Source organism: Clinocottus analis, unplaced genomic scaffold (assembly GCF_023055335.1).
Source record: "Clinocottus analis isolate CAN_PGR_092001 unplaced genomic scaffold, fCliAna1.0.p SCAF_8, whole genome shotgun sequence".
In the NCBI taxonomy this organism is placed as follows: domain Eukaryota; kingdom Metazoa; phylum Chordata; class Actinopteri; order Perciformes; family Cottidae; genus Clinocottus; species Clinocottus analis.
In genome coordinates, this window is record NW_027176240.1 from 4,573,463 (window position 1) to 4,595,148 (window position 21,686).

Genomic DNA, 21,686 nt, shown 5'->3' on the forward strand with positions numbered 1-21,686 from the left:
GGGTAAGTTTGTTAAATGTCGTGACTTTCTTTATAAATTAAATCATTTGAATTTGATCAAAAAGCAAAACAGAGCAAGAAACTGACAAGATAACAAAATAGCTGTTAGATCATTTTAAATGAGCTGTTGCAGATCAACAATCCTTCTTGCTTCTACTGTACGGCAACATTGTTGAACTGATGGAAGGATTTATCCTAAATGATATTGATAACCAATATAAATCTATGTAAATAAATGACTATTATATTGGAAACACAACAGAGAATATGCCTCAGTGGGGGGGAGAGCGAAGCCAGAGGGAGGACATGTGCTTTAAAACATTTCTGTGGCATCAATCATTCATTACCCGAATAAGTCCACAGAAAAAAAAATCCATCACACATCAAAAAAAAACAGAGAATTCTGACATCAAGCAAAAATTATGCATATTTAGCTGTTATAGTGGAAATTTCAAGTCAGTTGAGGCTCTTAAAAAAAACTATGAATAATAGAAGAAAGTCATTAAATATGAGTAATTTTTTGAAACCATCAAATGGGCTTCTTTTTTTTTTTGGCAGATTTATGAAATCCAGAAGAAAAAGAAATGGCTATTTATAGTCCAGATCTTAAGTATACAGTCTTTTACATGGCACTAAAATAACCATCATTCTATATTATTTATTATTCATATGGATAATTGATGTTCCCTGCATGCCTTTTCCCTTATCAAGACAAAAGACGAGCTGAGACAGACACGACTGAGAGGGAAAGACGCTGAGAGTTTTTCCTCCAACACATTTACGTGGCTCCATTTACATCAAAAATTCAGCTTGCTTAAAAATGAATGGGCCAGTCAACACAGAAGTGAGAAGTCATTTAGTTTACAGCCAGTTTTTATGGCTCTTTATGGGTCTGTGCTCACAAAGATCTTGACTGGAAGGAAATGCACGAATATCATCTGTGACCTGTCGATCACAGTGAATCCATACAACTGAAGTGAGGAGTTCGGAAAACAAACGGAGGCGGGAAAAAGCGGGAAAAAGTCAAAGACTGAATCTAAATGTAATGCAACGGCATGAAGTCTTCATCAAAGCGGTCACGTCTTTAAATCTACAAACACATTTAGTAATGTGTGATCGTATTACACAATCACTTCCCCGGTTATTAGGATTGACCAAATTATTAATCTATTACGACATCATAGCTCTGTAGTAAAACACCTTGTAATATTCTGTTATTACTTCAGTGATTACTTTTTACATGTAATATTGCTTCACCCAAAAGACTCAGACTCCTAAATGGAAGTGTTTTTAAAAAATCTGGCTATTTTCATGACTATTGAGTGAATTAAGGTCAGATTTGTCAGTCAAATCTGGCAAAATGTATGCCTAAAAGTTAAGGTTGTGTAGCGCATCAAGTGTGCAAAGTTAAAGCAATTTTTTAATTGTTTTACATTCAAAGCAATTCATTTTGGAGATGAGTTGCTTTCTTGCAGAGGGTGAGATGAGAAGATTGAAAACACACTTTAAAGCTACTACAAGGAACTTTTTTTGTGTTGCATTTGGCGGCCCCTGTGGACGAATGTGGTATTGTTTCAGAGCACCAGAGTCCCTTCAGAAAACCTCTGGTTTTACTGCAGAGTTTCTGGTTAACCTGCTAGCTGTTTGTAGCCGTTTGTAGCTAAGCTAATCGACGTCCAGCTTTAGCTGCATGTAATGCAGTTATGAAAGTGGCATCGATCTTCTTAGCTAACTCTGAAAGAAAGCGACGAAAAGCCAAACTATTCCTTTAAAATAATTGGGTCAGTTTGTGTGATTTAAAGAGAGAAAGTAAAGGGAGAAGATGCTTTTGACTTTCTGAACAGAAACCGGTGGATTGTGAGCTTTAGTCTGGAGTAGTATGCATGACCGCTTAGATTGCACTTTAAGTCACGTTATGTGGAGTTAAAGGTGTGAATCTTTTAAAGTTACGCAACAGTTTAACTGTTTCGAATCAATTAAAACCAACATTTTTAGCCAGCACTAACTTTTAATAATACTAACGAGGTGCTGTTTGTCATTTTTTTAAATGATGTTCATGTGATTCAACCATCCGAAACCTGCATGTAACATGTTCATTTTCTTCAACGGATGACAATTGAATTGTTTTCTTTGAAGGTATGATGATGGAATATTGTCACGTCAGCCCAAATAAACCAGTTTCCCTTCACCAATGACACAGATGAATGACAAAATCGGTAATGTTTGTAAAGTATTTTTCAAACTTTCCTTTTGAATAACACGAGCGATGAATTGTCGACTTAATTCATTTTGTTGGTACTGTACCGAGTCGCACACCATGGTACACCATCAATGTACAAACCTTTTAGTTTGCTCGGTTTCCAACAACAGAACCGGATCAAACGGATTCTTTACTGTAAATCAGTAAAAAAAAAAAAAAGATCCGTTAAAGCTAAAAAATAAAAATCGGATTTTGTGCCACAATTTGAAAGCAGCCGAACCAGAAAGTATGTGCCAGGTACTTCCACCTACGCCTGCTTTTTTTCCTCCTTATACATGCACCATAAATATGCGTTGCTAAAATGGGATGTACTGCAGGTGCACTCTAAAACTCAGAGACAAGATCCTTGAAAGCAATATGGAGTTATGTGCTATAGCATTTATAAACAAAGGTCGAAATGTCAACAGAAATAGGAGAATCCTTTTTTATCGTCCTGCACTACCACCTCATCACATTTACTGTACCTTAATATTACTCCGGTCGTTACGTTTGATTGCTACTGAGAAGCATGCAACACTGTGCCTTCATCATATTGCCCCGTGATGCTTTTTCAGGCCAGCAGTGAGGAAAACACACAAATTACTCTTTTGAAACAATTTGAACATTATTTTTGTGGTCAGCTCTAGAAAGCTGCCAAGTTATCAAACCCTATAATATATCTCGCTCTCTCTCTATATTATATATATGCACAAAATTATATTGCAACGTTTAGATTCTTAAAGTGAAAAGTTTGAATTTGGTGTATGGTTTATGTAATATGCACATGCCTCTGTGTTCACACACGTCAAATGAGAAATGTAACTATTTCAAGCACAATGGGAACTCTTTGTTATGACCTGTGACATACTGTACTATTCATAATAAATATTTTATACATACTGTTCCCTGTCTGTTCTCTTCGGGGACCGCATGACGCCACATAGCATCCAGTCATCTGTCGGTTTCCAGCTCCCCTGACAGTGATGAGGGACACTTTCCTGAGAAAGTGTAACTCAGCAGGCCGTATATTCTCCTGCTGATCTACTTGCGTCAGATAAACCGCACTTTTTGTCCTCATTTAAGCGGATTCCTCGCTGACCCCCCTCGCTCACATTGATCCTGTTTAGGTGCCGCAGATGTGATAATCCCAAGAGGAGAAATCAACTAATGGAGCCACTGGAGGCTCTCCTCCAACAACAGACTGCACACGACACACTTCTATGATACAACAAAAAAAAAAAAAAAGTACAGACCTGAGCAGGTTTGACTGTTTGAAACCTTTTTTTTTAAGCTCCGATAAATAACCAAGACGAACAAAGGCGACAACAAAAGTGTTGCGTTAATGATGGATCTGTCAGCGACAACACCTCTCGACTTAAGAGAACTCTTCTTAAAGTAATCTCCGTGGAGCCGATTGCTGTCCATGTGGAACAGTAAGAGGATCACATTGTTTGTGCAACAGGACACGTTAAGCTCAAGAGACAAAGAAAAAGCACATCAGCTCTTTTTTTTTAAAGTAGCTTCTACAACCAGACTACGGAGTAAATTATTTAATCGGAAAGCGTTTTTTTTTTTTTCTTTCTCCCTTTGAGTCGAGTCATCCAACTCACGTGGCAGCCTCAACCTGATGAGCCTGAACTCAGAACAAGTGTTTTAATTATCGGTTCACATGCAGATTTGTTTTTCCTGATGAATTGATTTCTTAAATAGGTAATCAATTTCCTGTTGATTGACTTAATTGGTTAATTGACCAACCAGAGCAGCTCTAGAGTCTTCACTAGACCTAGTTGCCCTGTGGAAGCCTCATAAGTTCCTGAGCACAAAATGACGTTATGACGCTTTCTGGTAGAACCGCTTTGAATTCAAGTCAGATTATTTTATATCGTCCAAATTCACAAATACAAAATTGGCCTCTTTATACACATATCATAACTTTGGCATCTCTTAAAAGGAAAAGTCAAATTTTATTCTTGTTCTTTTTAATTGATTTCACACAATATTGTCGGGGATAACTAATTCCTCTGTCTCTTATTGTACGCAATCCTTTTCTTTTTAAATTAATGTTAATATGAACTGACACTGAACACTCACAAGTGCACCAAATGTGTGTTCATCCGCAGCTGAAAACAGTCTGACAAATACACAATTTGTTTTTTGAGTAATGTCTGGTAAGAACTACAGTTCCCAGATTATTTAGGAAATCACAAAAAAATGTAAACATTTGTTTTCCCGTTTTTTTTAAATGTAGGTGTTACGAGAAATGGGAGTGAATGATCTTGGGGTTCCAAACACAGGGAAGGTATTGAGTCATAATCAAAACCATTGTTGCTCATGGTATTTACGGAATTTTTAGAACAAAATATAATCTGACCCTTTACAAATATTCATAGAGGTCCCTTCAAAACTTTATAAAGAATGGTCAGAATTAAAATAAAGGCGTTTTTAAAAATTCCTGAAAAAGTTCCTGAAATCAACTTCTGGAGTTTTCTGGAGTTTTCTGGGTTTACGTTGAAGGAGTTCCTCAGCAGTTTAGTCGTTACATTACATTTACATCTTTTATCTAAAGCGACTTACATTTCTGCTCTATACACCGTAGACACAGCAACGGGGAGCAATTAGGGGTTAAGTGTCTTGCTCAAGGACACATTGACACATCGACTAGCGGAGCCAGGGCTTGAACCACCGATCCTCTGATTGAAAGAGGGCTTTGCTAACCACTGAGCCTCAGTTGACCCCCTCGAATCCTTTCAACATATTCACAAACACTCCAGACCTCCTCTCCACACTGTGAATGACTCAACACAGCAGGTAAAGTTTTCCATTAAAACAAAGATGCATATTCATAACCAGGAAACTTGAAAAACAAGGTTTTAATCCAAACCTGGACTGAGGTAGTGTACAGATGATGAGACATTATAAAACAAAACATGAGCGCAAAACAAATAAACAAACTTGTGTGGATTTTATTTCATATCTAGGCTTTTAAAAAAAAAAAAGCGTTTATCTGCTTTCTAGTGGATAAATCTCATGCATTATTATTATTATTAATGTGCTGAATGAAACACTAGTGTGTTGCCCCTCGAAAGCTGTTAATTGATCTATATAATATCAATGTGATTCAACTTCACCCAAGTTCCAACTGTGAGGGAAAATAACGACGTTCTTCAGCTTCCCGCTGCTCCGTTCAGTCCACTGTGTCTTTTATCTGCCTCTAAACACACACACATGCATGTTTGTGGCGAGCTAAAGGAGGCAAGTAAATATAAAATTAGCATTTCTCCGGCTCACGCACCACTGAGCAATATCTTATCGTAGCCATGTAACGAAGGCAGGCCGTATTTCCTTTGACCGTTTCTGAGAGTAACGGCGATTCAGTGAAGCTCATCGGGTCGAAAAACAGGCCTCGACGCTGCCAAGACTCCTATTGGAGCCCGCCCTGAATCTCCTTCTATTACTGTGTGTGTGTGTGTGTGTGTGTGTGTGTGTGCACACGTGAGAACCGGCAGTGAGCCTTTAAGTCTTGGCTTACAGGCGGGTTTTGCCTGGTTTCTGCATGCAGGTGGTGGAAAAAAAACAAAAAGTGTCTGCTCAGCTGCTTCGTGAGCCAGGTTTTGGTCGGGTCCCCGTGGCTGCGAGCCGCCGGGTTGGCTCCCCGGCCGGTGACGGACGAGGAACTGGACTCGGCGGGTTGTTTCTGGTCGTGGGGATGCTGGCTCCGATGGAAAATGTCAAGGTGACTCATGGTGGGTGAGAAGTCCACTCGAGTCCAATCTGAGCAAAGCAGTAGAGGAACGCCAGCATGGGCGGAGCCACGGTAGACCAGCCTAAAAATGATACCAAAAAGAAAACCAATGTGTTAGGAAAGATTTTACTTCTATGTTCTGATGCTTTTCCAGAAAGACCTGCAGTCTTTTACCAGAGCGAGATAGAGACAGAGAGCAGGAGACGCTTTCGGGTACTTCTCTGTGCTGTAACAGTGTTGTGTTGTACGCTTATTCTCTCGGTCTATTTATAGCCGTGTCTTAGAGGGTCGAGCAGCCAGGTAAGGACAGCTGTCTGCGCCTCCTCCCCAAACTGGCTCGCCTCCAGATTATCTCCGTAACCTGCACCTGCACCCACAATGCTTTTTCAATAGTCCATTCTTTCCCATTCACGTCGTAACAATCTAATTCACATGGGCGGCTTTATGCACAGCTGTACTGTCCGTTTCCTGTCTGCAGAACAGAAGGGCTACAAAAAAAAAAAAACAGGATTTCACTGATAAATATTTATGCCATGCTGACGTGACGTTTTGCAGGTAATTAGCGCAGTTTCCAGTAAATGCCAGCTGATTATTAATGTTGGTGTGATTACATTAGAAATGCTCGTGAGAAGTGGTAAATATGATGCATTTTCTGGCATCTAAATCCATCATAAAAAAAAAAAAAAGACTTAACTCGAGGGCCCTGCTTTGCAGTTTTAAGAGCCCCAGCGTTTTGTCTTTACAATTATGCAAATGTCATTAAAACCCTCAGTGTGAAATCTATTCCCCAACCAGTCGTCCCAACCTTTGCTGTTACTAGCTAACGGAGTGAAAAGCAGAACTTAGAGGAAGCTGACGCCGCGAGTCAATATGTGAGCTACGTCCGACCACAACGGAGAAGAGAAGTGGGTCGGATCTTTGATATTTTGGACCGTAACATTTGATGCTACTTGTGAAAAAAAGAGTCTCTTTCCAGTTGCGTGTTAGCACGACCAACCAGTGCTGTCATTACACCACAGTTTCTTTCACCGCTTGATTAACAGAGTACGTTCACATGAGGTGAAACCTGCAGAGGCAACTCAAAACTAAATATAAAAAACTGCTTAGTGATCATAAAGACTCTGCTTCTCTCACTTCTTGTACTTTTCTATGTGTGTTATATATATATATTGTTTAGCCCTACTAATGCTCCATCGCTCTGGGGAAAGCTCTGTCAGTCTGTCTTCGGTCCAGACTGACATATTACTGGAATATTGGATTGCCATGAAATTCGGTACAGACATTTATGTTTCCCTCAGGACAAATTAGTGACCTCTGACTTTTCATCTAGCGCCATTATCAGGTCAAAATTGTAATTTGCCCGATACCTGACTGGACTAAATAGCTGGAAGACTAACGTCACGCCCGTCACCTTCAGCTGTACTTTGTGCTTGGCGCTCAAGAGAAAATACGTTCCGCATTCTCACATCATACATATAATCTGAACCTGCTCAATATCGTCATCGTAGCGTTATAGCTGTGAGCGTGCAGGCATTCGGACATTCATGTTTGATGCGTGCGAGCACAGCATAACAGGGCCGATAGCGTTTTCCTCGAAGCGATGGAAGTAAATCAACGTCCTGTTCAATAAAAAAGGTACTGTAATGTTACCGACGTTCTACTCAGACACAAAAAGTCCGCTGGAGCTTTAAGTCCAAGTAACATAACGTAACGCCTTTATTTTCCTTCTTGAATTAAAACTACGCACCGCGTCTACCAGTGTGTTGCACTTTCAACAACCCTCTCGGTCCTTCAGCAGAAAGACTTTAGATGACTCCAACATCGGGGCTGTTGGGAGGATCCGGGAAGATAACAACACAGACGACGACGGCGGCGTGAACAGGGATTCGTTTTTTCCGCTTCACCGGAGAGGTCAAAGAGCGCAATTACTCACTCTTCCTGCGCCAGTAAAACGCCCAAGACAAGGCTGATTTAAAAGCATTGATCTCATGTTAATGAAGCTCCGGGTTTTATTGTGCCGACACATGCAGATACAAGGAACTGCCTCGGGCCTTTCTGGTGGATCCATTTCAATTTAAAAGTACGAAACCACACGTTCACTAACAGAATGGTGGTTTGTTGTCTTTTTCAGGCAGTGCCGTGTTACATCTTTATTTGTACTATCGCATGGTCCGAATTAATTGTCATAAAAGACAGATGAGGTCCTCCATTTAGTTCCTCGGTCTTACTCACTGAATAATTCACGACAGAGATGGTATTTTAAAAAAAAACACCCCGCTCTTACTTTTAGGGTTTCTCTTAACTTATTTACACCACGTCTGCTCGAAGAGGCCTAATGTCACACGCAGTTAACTGCGCGCCTTCCCCCTCGGCTCTGGACAATTCCTTTCTTGTCACAATAAAGCTCAACTGGTGACTGGCATATTCGTCAGGCTGCACGGGCTCGACTTGAAGACCATTAACCGAAGATGGATGCGGGTGTTGTTCTGGGTCTGCGGGGCGTGAACACAGGCGACACCAACACCGCCTCTGGAAGGTAACGTCCCCGTCGCAGCTCGATTCACTGACCCCGAGTGGTCAAAGGAAACAAATAGCGCCGCTTTGCAATTGTGTAAACTCTGCATTTTGAACAGTTATTGTCCAAACACACACACACACATATATATGTATGTGTTTATTACATGATGAAGTTTCGGCGCTCTCGGCACTGACTCGGCGCCCGCCCCCGGTGGCGAGTGCAGCTCAGACTGCTTATCGCGAGTAGACAGGCTTTTAGGAGGGCCTGCCATCTTGCTTTAGGTACCAAATGAGCCAGATAAAGACACGGGGAGCTAAACAGGGACTGGCACGAGCACAAAGCAGATGTCTCTCTATTGGGGAGAGTTTGCCCATTCAGATGCATCGAATGGCCCACTGTGACCTTCTCACAACACGCTTTTATAGCCTCGTCTCGCTGTGAGCTTTGACTTCCCTCGCCATTTGCTTTAGCTTTTATTTCAATGTGTAATGTCTGAGTGCTTGATTTTTATCATAGTTTAATTAGTAGACTGTTTTTTTAAAATGTTTTTGATAACATTTTTTTTCAATTTTCTTATTTTATGATAACATTTTTCTTCAATTTTCGTTTTTTTTGTTGTTTCTACCCTGTAAACATTGTTTTGTAAAGGTGCTCTTTAAATAACAATATCATCATCATCACCATCATCACCACCCTTATTATAACCAGAACCTCAAAATCCCCCGCTAAATATACAGATCTATTACACAGCTGAATTGTATTATATTCTATTTGTGATTTGATTTTCCGCTGGCGTGAGCTGATCTCTCTATTTGTTGCTTTAGACGTACTATCTTTAGCTGCTGTCCCCACTGCAGGAGGTGAGATGTCCCACAATGCAACGGGACAGTCAAGTGAAAAGACCCTGTGACTGACAGTAACAACGCAACCAAAAACAAATTGATTAACGGCAGCTGAAACAACCCTGCGAGAAGGAGAAAGGCTCACGTGAATCCTGCTGAGCGAGTGCTGCTGCGGAGGAGGACAAGTTACCTTGAATGAAGACGCGCTTCCAGAAGATTCTGCCGACATGTATCCCCCCAAGAAACACCAGATTAGAGAGGATGAGCATAGCGGTGGAGAAGGCGGAGAGGAGGGCAACGCAGCGCCTCTCCATCGCCGCCGAGAAATTCCGCTCCTGGGAAATCAGTAAATAAACAAGGGAAATTGCAGAAGAACCACGAGAGGTTTTGAAAATCGTAAATCTGGGAGACAAAGAGCAGAGACGCACCTGGTACTAATGAACCGTGGGGGCCATAAACTAGACGGATTAGACAGCCTGACGTCTGACTTTATTACTATTTTGAGGAACATGAACCGTCTCCCAAAGCTGCAGTCCAGAGGAGCTCGATGGACGCTTCTATTGTTGTTGGAAACAGACTTTAACGTACATTAACGCCGACCCTTAACTGTACATGCCCATGAGATGTGACAGGATCCAACCAGTGCGTCTCCAGTCTGTATTTACTGCGGCAGCTCCTGGCTCCATCTCTTATTAAATCAGATTACATGGCCCCCTTTATTTCTTGCGACAAGAAAGATTTCATCTTGTTTACAAATCTTAACTGGAAATCAAATTGATGGAATAACCAGAGAATTATATCCATGTACAATTTGGATCTCTTTTAAGATCCTTTTTTTTCTTTCTTTCTTCATTGCACTGTCAGATAAATTGGATTTCAAACTTACAACAATGGGGCGGATGAACGCCGAGGCGACGAGAGGCTTCAGACCGTTTTCCACCAGAACTCCGGCCCAATTCATCAGGGCCCAGCACCGCAAGTAGTCGTGGCCGCCGTGCCAGAGGCAGACGAAGCCGAACGCCAGGCCGGTCGATAACATCTTGGAAAGGCGGCCGTGCCGGGAACCCCCCAGCGGCACGTAGATGTATCTGCGGCACGAGGTCAGGAGATGAAAAAAACAAAGCTTCAGACAAAACGAGTCAAACGTCACCGCGCTCGAGAGGAGATTACAACCCTCCGACACGAAGAAAAACAGCCAATTAATGTTGATATCAGGCAGAGACTCAGATAAACTGAAGCCAGTTATTATAGATGTGAAACAAAGAGGGGGCGGGAATGGGCTAGGGGGGTCGAGCCCCACAATGCACCAGTGACCTGCTAAAAATCACCAATCACACAAATGATCATGTTCATGTCAAGTGCAGAAAAAGAGGCACTTTGGGGGAAAGTCAGTCCTATCGTGTTTTTATTGCTGTCGCTGTAATTGGATTAATTTATTCCAAAAGTGGTTTCTGTGATTGGCATCAAAACCTTGTCACACATTTAACCCAGTTTCTGTGAAATGTACCTTTTTTTTTTTCACCATCTGAGCGAGCGTTTGTTTTGATTGGGAAAGGTCTGAATGCATGCATGTGATTCCACTGTGGATACGTGTATAAAAATGGCAGCTGTATATTCATGCGATACCCCTCGTGTGGGCTATCACATCCCAGCAATCAGTTAAGATTGTAACGCACGCCGTGAAGACAAATGGCCTCAGATATTACGAGAACCCCGTCTGTCCCCCCCCCCTTAACCCCCCCGAGGAACCGAGAGTCTCAACATGCTACATCGCTTCCAACACACAAGAGAAGGCAAACAAACACGTTCTGTCTAGCGTTGCTGAGCTGGGAACTAATTATCTCAGCCACCCTGTGGATAATCAATGTTCCTGGAAGATGAGCCAGCATTTTTTCCTGAGCCTTAAATAGAGTCGCCTGCCTGGCCGTGTTGGAGGATGAAAGTAGGCGCAAAAGGCAGATGGAGAGGAGCCGGAGTGGAAGAGGCTGAGCGAGGGCACAGCCGAATACCTAAAACACACCGCCTATCCGTCCGTCTTGTTTACGTTCATTAGACGCAGACGGATGCTAAACAGATGTTCATCAAAATACGATGATTGTGAGACGTAGATTACTATAATACACGCGTAATCAGCGTGTTATGTAACACCTAAACACTGACAGCAGATGGTGCAGACAGCATGCACACAAGGTTTAAAAGACTGGAATTGGAGTGCCATGCAACTGTTACACACAAACACACACACAGCTCAATCCAAGCCCACACTTTAAATTTAAATTATATATGTGTATTAATTTACATTCCCGCCCCACCCTGCCATGATTTTGTGAGCAAATGCTCCTCATATGTTGCAGCAATAACTCAATCAAACAACCAGCGAGAGCTCTTTTGTTGGTCGATCACTACGGCATGGAGACACAGTGGCACACAGGCCGTGGAAAGCGTAATGTAATGGTTAGGAATGAGCCACTTAGCCGCTCAGGGAGACGGGGTGTCATGCAGAGCACATCATTTAACACCTACGCACTCATCCAGCGCCCTTCAGACGGTTTCAACAGAATTTCAGAACTGCATTAGAACCTCTTTAAAAGCACTTTCGCGAGGAGGAACGTCAGGGCATTGTGTCGTGGGTATCATTTTTGCATCTGCGGTGGGCTTAATTGCGAGTGATGCCATTAAGCGGGAGACAACAATTTTCAATGGACACGGATTAAAATGGCGACCCCGCGGCCGCAATGTGAAAAAAGGTCGTACCTAAATCTAAAATACGTACAATACAGGAGGAATTATTTTCTCTCCACCATAGTTCCTGCATGAAACTGCCCACGACAATGTTTGTGGATTATCTTGAGTAACCAGCTTATGATTTATTGAAAGAGATGTTGTTTTTCAAATGTACTTGTTTTTGGCGCTTTGATCAACACAAGCCATGTGACATCTAGTCCGACAGACGGCCAATAACACACCAAAATAATCTAGATTGATTAATAGCACTACAGATAAGAGGAGAAAATGTGTACTTTTGATTTTGGGGTGAACCGTCTCTTCAAGATGTGCTATTTTTTCTCTGTAGAGCCATCTCCAAAACAGTGAAACGTCATTCTCAACTAATCTTTCACACCTGGAAAGCCGGTGTACGTGCACGCCATCACACGTGTCAACACACAAACTAATTAGCTAACAACAAGCAGGACGGGGGAGCCTTTTCACGGAGTATCAGTGCGATTTGTGACAACCGTGCCACTGTAACGTCGCCTTAATCTGGCAACCCGGCGTCTACCAAGTGGACCATAACCTCCCCGTAGGCTGCATTCAGCCAAGTGTGCATCATTAAAAAGCAGACAAACTACTAATGTACGTTGTCCAAAGTACAAGTGGCCTCATTACATATGCACATACTAAACAAGGAGGCATTTCACCAGGGTGCGGGCGCAGCAGCACAACAGAAGAACTATTCACCAACAGCATCCAACCTCACAATCAAGAGAAAGCCTACATGCAAATGCAGCATCCTCGTCCATTAAGAGGAAGCATGCGGGTCGGCAGCTGGAGAATGGTGCCTGTTTTTTTTAATTCAACTAACGATTCAACTGTGAAGTTCATTGCCCTGCAGGAAATGAGCCTCTTTACAGTAAGCTTGCAAAAAATAACAGATAAAAGGGTTGAATAAACACGCGGCACGCTATTCAAAATATGAGGCTATAGAAACTAAAAATAGATACAAAGCTCTATATATAAATAAAACTAGCTACAGACAGAGATTAAATAGAGTAGACACAGACAGCTAGACAGACATAAGGCAATGAAAACTATAAATAGATACATATATACACACACATTATATATATATATATATATATATATATATATATATATATATATATATATATATATATATATATATATATAGCTACAAACAGAGATAAAATAGATCAGACAGCCAGGTAGATAGACAGATATCTAGATAGATAAACAGAGCGGTATTCTAGAGTTATCATTTGATTTAAATGGCATTTCACATTTTTAGTATTAGCATTAACATCTGAATTAGTTGGTCCTCTGCTCATGAAGTGCCTCTTACCTGATGAGCCATCGATACAGGCCCTCGTCAAAGTGCCTGCGAGAGAACAAAAACAAAAAAAAGAGAAGGAAATGAATATTGAGTCAAACATTTACATAATAACATAGCACTGTGTGAGAAAGCCCTGCGCTCTGGGGCTCGTATGCAGCATGCATGATGGATGTGTGTTTGTGTGTGCACTCTTTGTCATTAAGAAGATTAGAAAAAAGGTTTTCCTTTTTTTCTTCTTCTTTCCTTTCGGTGCTGCCTATAAACTGAAGCTGTTTTGTGAATGATGCCGGTGGACAGCTTTATGCATTCCATCAATGTTGTCAACATCGGCCAGCTCAGCACACACAAGCCGGATTGGAGTGCATCGGTGTCAGCACATTGGTCGATCTGCTCTACGGCCGGCGCATTTTTTACTGCATAACCAAAACGCACAGCCTTCCATCAACCGTATGCGCTCTGAGTTAAGAGAGCATTCTCTCGTTTTAAATTACATCTGGGAACAGAGTGATTCTGCCATATGGAAGGGGTGTAAAACTCTACATTCCCTGGTAATTATGGAGAATAACCACGAGGGAAAGCAGATTTTACTCAGTCAAACATTGTTTTTGGACTGCAAACGTGCTTCCTTATTGGATATTGGGAGGGTTGTATTACATTTCATGTTTGTTCTGTTTTATTGTTAGTTTATTAGATACACAGCTAGCTAAGAATAATGCAGTCTAATAGAACAATCCTGCAATACAATACATCCTACCGCGAGGAGCTTTATGATTAAGAAAGATTTTACTTCAACGTCTTTTTTCTTGCTATTTTTTCCCCAAAATGTTCTCTAATTATTGCCTCGTCTTATTTAAAGTGTTTTGAAGCGCTGTCGCCTTTAACTTTATTATCGTTTTGGAGTGTAGTTTGTGAATTCTACAGAGTGATGTTTGTTATTGAGGTGGACAAAATAATAGAAACACCAGCTAGTTTAACGCAATGCAGCTCCACAAACTGCAACTTCCAAAATCTCAACGACAAAAGAAAATGGACAACATAACCTTCATACAACCTCAATAGAAGGTAGGATCTACTGGAGGACTGTTGTACTAGACTGCATTGTTATTTTTTTTTGCTAGGTGTACCTTATAAACTGGTAGCAGGGCATGTATTAAAGGAAACAACAAATGGCACTGTGACACAAAACGTTCACCACTAGCATTACCCACATGTGCTGAAATGTTTTTCCAAGCAGTGGAAATGCTGTTGCCTTCAGCCTCGTATTTATGACGCCTTGCTGATTATAGAGCCGGATTGTATTCCCCTCGAACAAGCACTGCAATGTGTGTGTGTGTGTGTGTGTGTGTGTGTGTGTGTGTGTGTGTGTGTGTGTGTGTGTGTGTGTGTGTGTTCATTTAACTTGAGCAAGTGTGACCCCTTCAGCATCAACCAGGCATTGGCTTTACCTTTGCTTGGTTGCAAAGGTGTTAAATGAGCTTCATAAATGCAACAATTGTCATGACATTTACTTTCATAGAAGGTAGGCAGGACATACATTATTCAGTATGCGGTGTCAGTGTGTGTGTGTCCACAATCTGATGCCAAACAAGTGCAGCGGAGAGAAATAAAAATACAGAGAATACTGAATAGCCCATTTATAGCTTGAGAGGAAAGGAAGGGGGCGAGATAAATCAAGACACACCTGTGAGCTGGAGGAAGGGATGACTAACAGAAGCACAGAGGTGAACAAGAGCATCTAAAGGAGAGGATAACTAAAGGTTTAATCCAGTTTCTGGACATCTTTGCTTTAGAAAAAAGAAATCTGAGGTATATAAAAAGGAAGTTGGCAGTTATCCTGGACATCCTTGTGCTGCTGAACTCCAAAGCAGGTTCAGAGGATTCAAGACATCTTTAACCTGCTTGGATACATCTGTGGACTTCCTTGTCTTTAGTGGAACTACACATGTGAAGACAAGTCTGTTTTCTTGCAGTTTTCCAGCCCTCAGCTATTCTTCCGCCTCGGGTTAATGTGCAGAGCCCCTCACCCATCGCCTCATCCACAGGCCCTAATTGCATCTATTTTCGTACTGGCCCTCATCCTGCTCATTGTCTCCTCGGACAGTTTATTTAATTAAGGGGCATTTGATTTTCACATCAGGACTCTGAATTTGAAATTGGTTTCCGTTGATTTAATGGACATTTTGTGAGTGAGCGTAAAATTCAATTTATTTTCTATTATTAAGTGGTTTGAATACGGAGAGATTAAATTGATGGTTTGTCTTCTTTGTGTACGTTTAGAGCGAGGGGAGAAAGCCATTCGGGTTGGATCTCCAACATATTGAAATTATCTTAAAGGGACAGCACTGGTATTATGATTATTATCCTGTCTGATTTTCTTTAATGCAGTTTCCCTGGATGCCGTTATATACCGACCGACCGGCATTTGTCAGATTCTTTTCAAGTGGCAATCTATTTGTTGATTATAATTGTTTGTTTTTTTTACCACCAACAGGTTTTGTTTTGTTTATTAATTTACTTTGTCGTTTCAGCAATGATGCGACAGTAAATGAAGAATGCTCCCATCTAAGAACAAACCATTGTAGCTAAAGTCTGACATGATGATGTAACGGTGCAGAGGTGACCTATTGTTCTGATTGCCAGACTGAAGACGAGACGATTCACTGCACGGTCTGAATCTGGTTGCTAACGAACAGCGAGTACTTATGGCTCTTGACATTAAATAAACCCTTTCTTCAAAGATAACACTGCTGCTTTGCTAGCTTTTCCTGTTATTGGCGTGTGAAGGAATGCTATGAGACCCGTACTCTACTTTTATTCATGCCGGTGGCATTAACTCGAATTTCTTACCTCCACATCCCTGTGAAACTGTACATGATGCTGACGCAACGGGGAAGCTTTGGGGGAACGAGTTTATCCAAAGTCGCCAGCATGGACGGGAGACCAAACAGCACCAGATACTTCACAAAGAAGAACTGGACGAGTGCCAGGGCCAGACCTCCTGTAACGGGAGGAAAAAGGAGTATTTCATATCTTAATGATTTAAGATACACTCTACTTTACAAAACTAATTCCTCTATGTTATAAATAATATAATTTGTATTAATACAACCCCAATTTGCCTCAAAGGACTTTCTAGTCTGTAAAGCATACAACACCTGGTATTATTCAACCCTCTGTTCAAAAAAAGGGGGTGAACTTCTTTTTCAATAAGCAATAAAGGAAAGAAACTTCAGAAGGAGCACGAGAGAAGGGATGAATAGTTGATGTTAGAACTTGGCAAACTTAATTTGCTGCTGAGATAAAAGAACTGCTGAGAACAGTTTTGCGAAAATAAAAAAAAAAGAGGCCAGTAAATGATCATAATTCAGTTTCTATACTTGCTTATGGCATCTAGGGGGGAGATAGAACAATGGTGAGTGAGTCAATGACAAATACTTAGTTATGAAAGGATGCAACATCTATAAAATGATCAATATGAGGCGGTAGATGCAGAGTATATATAGACCAAAAGGGGCCACCTGCATAAATAAATATACCTTAAAAAATAACGTTCTAATTGCCCTGCAAGGACACAAAGGGGTTATACGAGGGTACATGGCCTCGATGATTCATGCCTTGAATATTGTGAATAAATAATGTGAACGGCAAATAAATAAATACCTAACGGACACCAAATCTGTCACTTTCTGAAAATATCAACAACATCCCAGCACAGATCATAGCGGATGGTTATGAATTGAGGCCAATGAGTAAGACAGTAATCAGCATATCTGATGGAGTTTTAGAACCAACTATATCCTGTGGGGGTAACTCCTTTTAAATTCTGCATCTCGAAAATGTGTTTCGGCGCGCGTCTGAAGCGACTGGGAAACGTTCAAAGCTTAAAAATGTACGTCGTACTGTACATAACAGCCTAAAAATACATGCAGTACAAAGACTCACCCAAAGCCCAGGGAGGAAGCATTTCTAAGTAGGTCTCATTAGACTGGATGGAGTGCATGTACATTACATGGATCAGGTATTCTGCGATGCACCACCACAGAATAATCCGTCCTAATCTGAGCACCAAGTAACTAAAAACAGATTTGTCTACATCACACTCCTCAGAAGACCTCCGCATCTGCAAGTGTAGAAAGAGAGATTGTTGTTAAGAGCCACTGATGTCTAGCATGTTTTTTGTTGTTCCTTCTTTTTTTTAAAAGGTGACCCGAGTTCACCTGTAGATAGGAACAGTCCACCTCCTCTGACTACTCTGTTGTCGTTAATGTCTTTTTTATATGTATCTTTTGTATATAATATGTATATATGTACGATGTGTGTAAACACACATGGCCAATGAAGATGATTCTGAATAAAGCCGATTCGGATAAAAATGGTTTTAAAATGGTAAAAACAACACAAGGCAATTTCAGACTAAATTGCTGTTAAATTCCTGAGAACCATTGTTGGCCGTCTCACCTGCTCAATGTAATCTTGGTACGTGATGATGGGTCCGTTGTAGAAAAAAGGGTGATAGAAGGTGTATGAAAATAACCAGCAGAGCTGCACAGCCCCAGCACGGTCTGCAGGGCCCCAGCAATGCTCCAGGCTGAAGCTGATGAAGCGTAGACCGCAGACGGCTACACTGAAGAGCAGCAGATAGTACTCCTCCTCGCTTTCATACCAGCCCCTCTGAGTAGCACACAGAGATGGCCAATTATTTTTAACACATTCCTGGGGAAACCTTTATATTAATAGTAACAATCTGACACTATATATAGCTTTTTAAAATTACTTAAAAAAAATAAAAAAAACACACATTTTAAATAAGAACATTAGCTGGTAACGGCATATTTAGACAACTGGTTATGAAAATCTGTCAACACATAGGAAAAAACATGTGCTTGAGACAACTTTTAATGAGGTCTGATTAACAGCTTTGGGAATAGTGTCTTGCTTAAAATAGAATGTGTGTGTGTGTTCACTCACTCACTCACTCATTCACTCACTCACAGGAGTCTGTCAGGTCTATTTCGCTCCTTAAATTCAAATGTCTAACCATTGTAACTGGGGTATAGTTGCCTGGCTGTTAACCACGATGTGTCAGCTAGTGTTATTATTACAATTTATTGGGTTTACAAGAGGAGGATTAGTGTTAAAAGGACCCTAAAGGTTGAAGATTATAAAAGCCAGTTTCAATAATGATCAACAAATGTACACATGAATGGCATCGAGCTCCTGAAGTCATTAAAACCCAATTTAAATATGTTTTTGTCTGTTATTCATCATTGTGCTGTATTGAGTAAAACGCAGTTTAGTAAAATGGTCATTTTAATTATCTTTTTTTTCCATCAATAAACATTTGACTTTTTACAATAAAAATACTGTCTGTTACGATGTCTCACGCTTAAAAGCTATTTACAAGTGCTTGAAGGGAGAGTTTTTCTCCATTCTCAACTCCTCAGGAAATGCTGTAAATAACATGCTTAGTATGTAAAAGCCTTGACTACATTCAGTCAGCTGTTATCTTGTGGTGGGAACATGAAGACCTGCAGCTGACTTCCCCTTGGTAGTGTGTGCCCCCTTGTGGTTTTTACAAATATGACATTTACTGACAATCAAATGTTGGGGGATGCACTGAATAAAATCTGATCAAACAATCATTAACTTGCATAAAACACATGGTTAATTCATACCATTCGGTTATAAACACACAGTACAGATGCAGTCCCTTGTTCATTCTAAATCTAGAGCGTTTTGTCTACTTTTAAAAACCAGGTACCAGCATAATCCAGGTGATTCAACCCACCTGGAGCTCTTGAAGTGGTTGGATGTGAAGTGTTGAGAGCAGCAGCAGGTTGATGGCCCACGACAAAGCTGGCTTTCGCAGTAGAGCCACGGAAAAGCACAGGCCCAGATGTACCAGCAGCACACTCACACCTCTAATGCCCAGCACACTGCTGGCTGCTAAGAAGCCGTATACCGCGAGTGCTGGCACCCTGGACTAATCAGAGGAACATAAAACACATGGTGATATTGAAACATCTGCCACCTGATAGCAATATTTCCACTTAACCGTACTGGAGCAGCTGCTTCCTACCTTGGGGAAAAAGATGCTGGTAAATCTCGATATCACGCCATGACCAACAAGAGTCCACAGCAAAGACTTCTTAGCCCATTGCGTCCAGAAAGTCCACTCAAAGTCTGATGGGTCCTAACAAAAACAACTCACTTCACCATGGGCCTTTACATCACACCTGACGCCTGTTGACAAGGCACTCTGAATGATCAAAATGTGTTAAGCGGCCTACTTTTAATGCTGACCAGATGGATAAAGTCTTTCAAATGGTTTGTGTATAACTGAGTGTAAAGCTTGTAAACACCTTTAATTAGGACGGCACACTTCAGGATTAAAACGAACGTCTGTTTTCAGTGAGACGCACCGTACTGTAGGTTCAGTTTAGGGTTTTAAAGAGTCATTTCAACATTGAACTCACCCTTTTAAAACCCGTTACGAGGCCTTTTTCCAGCTGGAATCCTCTGTCTAATCCTGCTTCATGCTCTGAGGTACGAAACGGGGAAACAACGGCTTCATTTTCCTTCACCTGTTCTTCTCAACACATTGAAACCGACGCACAGATATCCATCTTATCTTAGCTTTACCTTTGGAGAATCTGTGCAGTTGGTAGAAAGAGTACAGATGAGAGCCCAAGGACAGCACCCAATATGCAAGGATCTCCATCCATGGCAAGGGTGCCAACTGGGCCTTTGGTTTGGACGTCATCAGGCAAGATCACGGTTCTAGAGGGCCCCTAAAACAGAGCGAGACAATAATAACGTGTCACATAATAACATACAATGGACGTCCAACTAAATACTTTCTTTAACTATAGTTTTAAATCATTTTGAAGATAGAGGAAACTGTTTGAAGAGTATAGTGGCATCAACACCACAACCTGATTGCATATTTTGTTTTATCACCATTACATATCTGGAAACTGGGAATGACGTAACCTCTGGAAATCAAGCAGTTAGTTAAGATACATTTTCCTGTCTTTATTTTCCTGTCACGCGATACACAGGTAGGTGTTGGGACTCTGTCTTTTTACTTTTAAATACATCTTTCATTAAATGAGGCGCTGCTGTTGACGTGAGAAGCGTTTGAGACGAGGAAGACACCACGAAAACACACGCAGGTGTGTGTGTTTGTGTGTGTTCGTGTTGATTTAATTGTTCGTTTTACTCCCACATGTGTGAGTTCATCTGAAAACCTCCGCGAGCTGTCTCACTCTCAAAGGCAGGTAGCTAGCGTTGAGCGGAGCTAACTGGCTGTTAGCTGGCCACTTGAACACGTTGCATGTTTACCGAACAACACCGGGCAAGTCCGTGCCATGTCCACGCCGAGGAGGTTACGTCGTTAGACCCGCACGGAGCAGAAGACCGCAGCGTCAGTGCGGGACAAGCGTCCAACGTTCAACGGTTCATGAACTCTTCTTCTTGTTTCCTTCGTGATAACCGGCTAACTCCCTTTCTAGAGCATGGCCGCCCCCTGCCGGGCGGCAGCGGCTCCGCATGTAGGAAAGCCTGGCGCACGGGGGAAGTTACACCGTCAGGCTCTCTGCCAGAAAGACTTCTTTTGATGCCAAGAAACATAACATTCACCTGAACCTAAATATATAGATGACTTGGCAAACTCCTCCGAGGTGCAAAAACATACTGTTCTCAGTCAGAGGTCAAATTAATATTACTAATTACTAATTAATTAGTGTCACTTACATTTTGCTACTTAATATGTCTATATTATATATATATATATATATATATATATATATATATATATATATATATATATATATATATATATATATATATAGTATTTGAAATATGTATCAGAATTTCTTTGAATTTTTTAATTATGTTTATTTAAAAAAAAATGTAATTGCACCATTACAGTCAAAGTAGAGTAAGAAATCAGGAAGTTTCATATTGAAATTAAAATACCCATAAAAAAGACCAAGAGTTGAGAGTGGACCTCAGATCTAAAACATGATCATGCCGCTAAGATAAATTAAATGTGTTAAGACAATATTTCTGGTGTAAATTATTTTATAGGTTGATAAAAGTTAAGTAAGCAACACTAATTGTGGATTAAAAAAAATATGTGAATTCTTATAATTTGAGCTGGCTCAAAGCCAGAAACGTCTAACATTTAAATATTACACTATCATACCACATCAACGTTTTCAAAAATTTGAACAAAAGGAAATAAAATTGGTAAGGATTTCCACACACACA

General features: G+C 41.0%; 1 protein-coding gene across 5 annotated transcripts; it reads right to left on the reverse strand.

Moving 5' to 3' along the window:
- Positions 1-4,680: 4,680 nt before the first annotated feature.
- On the reverse strand, positions 4,681-20,896 carry hhat (hedgehog acyltransferase). Of its 5 annotated transcripts, none has more exons than XM_068568750.1 (12): positions 20,757-20,896; positions 20,055-20,203; positions 19,889-19,953; positions 19,492-19,605; positions 19,201-19,395; positions 17,871-18,083; positions 17,355-17,532; positions 16,260-16,410; positions 13,422-13,457; positions 10,227-10,428; positions 9,531-9,559; positions 4,681-6,062 (listed from the first exon to the last, which is right to left on the reverse strand). In XM_068568750.1, the coding sequence occupies exons 2-12, from the start codon at positions 20,173-20,175 to the stop codon at positions 5,690-5,692; spliced, it is 1,677 nt and encodes a 558-aa protein (XP_068424851.1). In that variant the 5' UTR covers positions 20,176-20,203; positions 20,757-20,896; the 3' UTR covers positions 4,681-5,689. The 5 variants fall into 5 exon arrangements, with proteins under 5 accessions (XP_068424851.1, XP_068424852.1, XP_068424854.1 ...); XM_068568751.1 differs by having other exon boundaries at positions 5,910-6,062; positions 9,531-9,675; XM_068568753.1 differs by lacking the exon at positions 4,681-6,062 and adding an exon at positions 9,769-9,897 and having other exon boundaries at positions 9,550-9,675.
- Between the last annotated feature and the right edge of the window lie 790 nt (positions 20,897-21,686).

Bases quoted from the DNA above. Each gene is read 5' to 3' on its own strand.
- hhat (XM_068568750.1), bottom strand. From the start codon at position 20,175: ATGACGTCCAAACCAAAGGCCCAGTTGGCACCCTTGCCATGGATGGAG. The intron at 19,396-19,491 runs GTAGGAAGCAGC...TCCTCTGATTAG, and splicing joins CCAGCATCTTTTTCCCCAAG to TCCAGGGTGCCAGCACTCGC. The intron at 13,458-16,259 runs GTAAGAAATTCG...GTTCTCTCGCAG, and splicing joins AGTTTCACAGGGATGTGGAG to GCACTTTGACGAGGGCCTGT.